The sequence below is a fragment of the Myotis nattereri genome, assembly GCF_964212035.1.
Source record: "Myotis nattereri genome assembly, chromosome: 4".
Lineage (NCBI taxonomy): Eukaryota > Metazoa > Chordata > Mammalia > Chiroptera > Vespertilionidae > Myotis > Myotis nattereri.
Window position 1 is genome coordinate 106,217,023 of NC_138079.1, and position 3,972 is coordinate 106,220,994.

The 3,972-nt window shown below is 58.4% G+C and overlaps 1 protein-coding gene across 1 annotated transcript; it reads right to left on the bottom strand.

Annotated features, from left to right (window-relative positions):
• Positions 1-222: 222 nt before the first annotated feature.
• On the bottom strand, positions 223-3,654 carry ZNF668 (zinc finger protein 668). Its single transcript, XM_081089929.1, has 2 exons — positions 2,995-3,654; positions 223-2,415 (listed from the first exon to the last, which is right to left on the bottom strand). Exons 1-2 carry the CDS (start codon positions 3,639-3,641, stop codon positions 1,203-1,205), a joined length of 1,860 nt encoding a protein of 619 aa, XP_080946055.1. The 5' UTR covers positions 3,642-3,654; the 3' UTR covers positions 223-1,202.
• Positions 3,655-3,972: the final 318 nt, after the last annotated feature.

Sequence of the window (3,972 nt, forward strand, 5' to 3'; positions counted from 1 at the left end):
TTTTTACTCCAGTGCTTTGGTGTCTGATTATCTAGTATGTAAACATATCACCTCCACTGTTTTTTAAAAATGTATTGCATAGGAACTTTCAATTTTCAAGTTCTGTTAAAAACCCTTTTTGGATAGCAATGAATTTAAGCATTAAGCTGGGGAGAATCCAACATCTTTTTTTTTTTAATCCTCACCCAAGGATATCTTTCCATAGATTTTTTTTTTAGAGAGTGGAAGGGAGAGGGAAAGACATAGAGAAACATCGATGTGAGAGAAACACATCAATTGGTTGTCTCCTGCATGTGCCCCAACAAGGGCCCGGGCCAGAAAGAAGCCTGCAACCAAGGCATGTGCCCTTGACCAGAACTGAACCAGGGACCCTTCGGTCCACAGGCTAATGCTCTATCCAGTGAGCCAAACTGGCTAAGGCCAACATCTTTTAATGTCTTCCCATTTAGGTACATGGTATGTCTTATATCCTTCTGGAGAGAGCATTTTCTTCATATAGGTTCTCCCCGTTTCCTGTGAGGCTTCTTACTTTGTAGTTTATGGGTATTGTAATTGTAAAGGGGACCCCCTTTTTTTCAAGTATATCTTCCAATTTGTTACTGCAGTGTATAAGGAATATACTAATTTTGGGCCTCAGTTTATTCTCTGTAAAAAGGATAGAAGAACTACTTAGTAAAAGGTTTCCATGGTTATATAAATATGGGATAAACAAAGCTAAATAGATTTGTTCATTGTGGGACTTATGAATGACTTTAACACACTTTTGATCAAGAATCCCCAAGAAAGGCACAGGGAATTTCCTGTACTTACTTGACCATGAAACCCTTTGTCACAAGGCATTCTAAAACATACTTTGAAAAAAATGCACCCAAAGACCCTTCTAGCTTCTAATCTGTCAATCTAGGAATCTGCAATGAACCTTATCTAATGCCCAAACTCCCTTCCAAACCCCAACTAGAACACAGGAGACAACCCAGGGTCAAAGTGAATGCTTTAATGTGTTACTCACAGAGCCATGCCTCTGAACAGCAGGTGCCCGCCTCCACTGTCCCCAGATCTCTGTTGGGAAGGTAAGCTGGCTGGGGGGGGGGGGGGGCAGGGCAGGGATGTGGAGTCTAGAAGAGTAAGCTGGGCAAAGGGAGGTCCAGGAGGCACCTGTGGGGGCGGAACTCCTGGGAGTTCAGAGGGAAGGGCCATGGGCCTCAGGATGGCCCCTCTTCAGGCATTCCTAGCAAAGCCACAAGGGGCTCGAGAGGTGTGGGGGTCTCCATGGGCACAGGGTGGGTGCGTTCGTGCTTTCGTAGGTCGCTGGCACTCAAGAAGGCCTTGGGGCAGTGGGGGCAGGTGTAGGGGCGCACAGAGCTGTGTGTGCGGCTGTGTTTGCGCAGCCCAGCCCGATCTGAAAAGCTCTTGCCACACTGGGTGCAAGGAAAGGGCCGGAGCTCGGGGTGTGAGCGCTCATGCCTTCGTTGCAACGTCAGCGTGGAGAACGTCTCCTTGCACTCCCGGCACGCAAACTGCGGAGGCTTCTCATCCACCTCCTCACCCCCCACCTCGCCTGTCCCCTCCAAGGGACCAGGAGCCTCCCCCACCCCAGCATCTTGGCACTCCACGTGCTCCACCGTCATGCCCACCACTTGCCACTGGGTGGCCATCACACCGCCTGATTCTGGGGGCAGCCCTAGCAGCCCTGCTGGAGGTTCCCCGAGCCCTGCACCTGGCGCTGGGGCCACGGAGCCCTCGCCCGCCACGCTGACGGGCAGTGCGAGGCCCACGACCAGCTCCTGCGGCGGGGGAGCCCCGGTGGCCTCGCTACTTCGGTGGGTCCGCTCGTGCTTCCTCAGGCTGGAGGACACCACGAAGGACTTCCCGCAGGCGTTACAGTGGAAGGGGCGCTCACCCGAGTGCACTCGGCTGTGCTTGGTGAGGCTGGCTCTCTCGGCGAAGGCTCGTCCGCACTCCTCGCAGCGGAAGGGCCGCTGGCCCGAGTGCACCAGCGCATGGCGCTTAAGGTCCCAGGAAGCCACGAACGTCTTGTCACACTGCAGGCACTTGAAGGGCCGGTCGCCGGTGTGCACCCTGCGGTGCATGGCCAGGTCCGCCGGCTGCCGGAAGTCCTTGCCGCACTTCTCGCAGCGGTAGGGCTTCACGCCCTCGTGCGCCCGCTGGTGGCGCCGAAAGCTCGAGGGGTCAGAGAACATGCGGCCGCAGCGCGGGCACAGGAAGGGCTTCTCGCCAGAGTGCGTGCGCTCGTGGCTCTGGTAGGAGCTGAGCTGAGTGAAGCCCTTGCCACAGGCCGGGCAGCGGTAGGGCTTCTGTGCTGCGTGGATACGCTGGTGGCACGTGAGCGAGGATGAACGCGAGAAGCTCTTCCCGCATTCGGAGCAGAGGAAGGGGCGCTCTCCGGTGTGGGACCTGTGGGAGTGTGGGGACGGCATGAAGGTGGCGGGCCCATCACCTGACCCTGCCGCCGTCTGCACGGTTAAGTTAGGGGACCCTAACATCCAGGGGGCCTTGGCCCAACCCCCTAAGACCAGAGCTGTACCCCAGAGTGAGAAACCTTCCGTTGGGGTATCTAGATCCCAGGAAAGACCCCTCTCTGCACCCAAAGCCCTAGGCTTACCAGGTCCCATTCACAGATCCTGTGCTCTACCGGAGACCCTATGAGTGACCCAACTTCAAGCCCTGCCCCTTTCCTGATGTCCAGGAACCCAGGCCTATCAGACCCCACTTGCATCCTCCAGGGCCTAATCCCAAAGCAGTCTGCCCCGCCCCCTCAAGTCCGGTCCACCGACCAACCAGCCCGAGCAATCTGGGGCTCCCCATGTGCTGCTTACCACCACCCATAGCTCCCTCCCACTCACCTTCCCATTGGCTCATTCTGCCCTTCAGACCCAAGCCCAGACCACGCTGGTCACAGAGCAGCCCCTGCTGCCCCCCCCCCCCCCCCCGCTACCCCCCACACCCGCTCTTCCCACCCCCTACCGCCCTCACCGCTCGTGGTTGCGCAGGTCCTTGAGCTCCGCGTAGGCCTTGCCGCAGCGCTCGCAGCCATAGGGCCGAAGGCCGGCGTGCGTGCGCCGGTGCTTGCGGAACACAGAAGGGTCCGCGAAGCTCTTGCCGCAGTCGGCGCAGGCGTAGGGCCGCTCGCCCGTATGGCCCCGCTGGTGGATCTTGAGCTTGGAGAGCGCGCCGTAGGCTTTGGGGCAGTGCGTGCAGCGGAAGGGCAGCTCGCCAGCGTGCGAGGCCAGGTGCACGCGCAGGCACACGGGCTGCATGAAGCGGCGGCCGCACTCGGGGCAAGGGAAGGGCTTTTCGCCCGTGTGGCTGCGCCCATGACTACGCAGCTCCGGGGCTGTTTTGTAGGCCTTGGGGCACAGTGGGCATGCGTAAGGCCGAGGCTTGGCCGCTGCACCTGACCCTTTGTCCCCGCCGGCATCCTCTGTTTTAGATTCCGTCTCTGGCTTCAGCTTCGCCTCCGCCGCCTCCTCCGCGCAGTCTACAGGCCCGTGTGTGGCAGCGTGGCGTGCAGCCCTGGGCGCATTTGGAAACGTCTTGGGACAGGACAGGCACTTGTAGCGGCGGCCCGAACGCTTGTAGCCGGGGCCTGGGGACCGGGCCTCCACCGTCTCCACCTCCATGGCCTCGATGGGCAAAGCTCTGTGAGAGAAGCAAAGTTAGACAGAAGCCACATCCCTCCGCCATTCTCCAAGGCCTCTCCCGTCACCAAAGCCCTCATGGGGCCTCAGTGGGAACCCCAACTTATCTGCACTTCCCACCTGGGAGGGCCACATCCTGCCTTCAAACATTCCGGCCCTGACAGTGTGCCCAAGTTTCCTCTCTGGTCTGCTCACTGATGGCAGGAGTTGGACTGGGTGACTTCAGAAAGACAAAGGGAGGAGGCTGGGTTCATCAAAATGTCTGCCTGCCCTTCATTCCCCGGCCCAAGCTTTTCCAGACCCTGTGGCATTC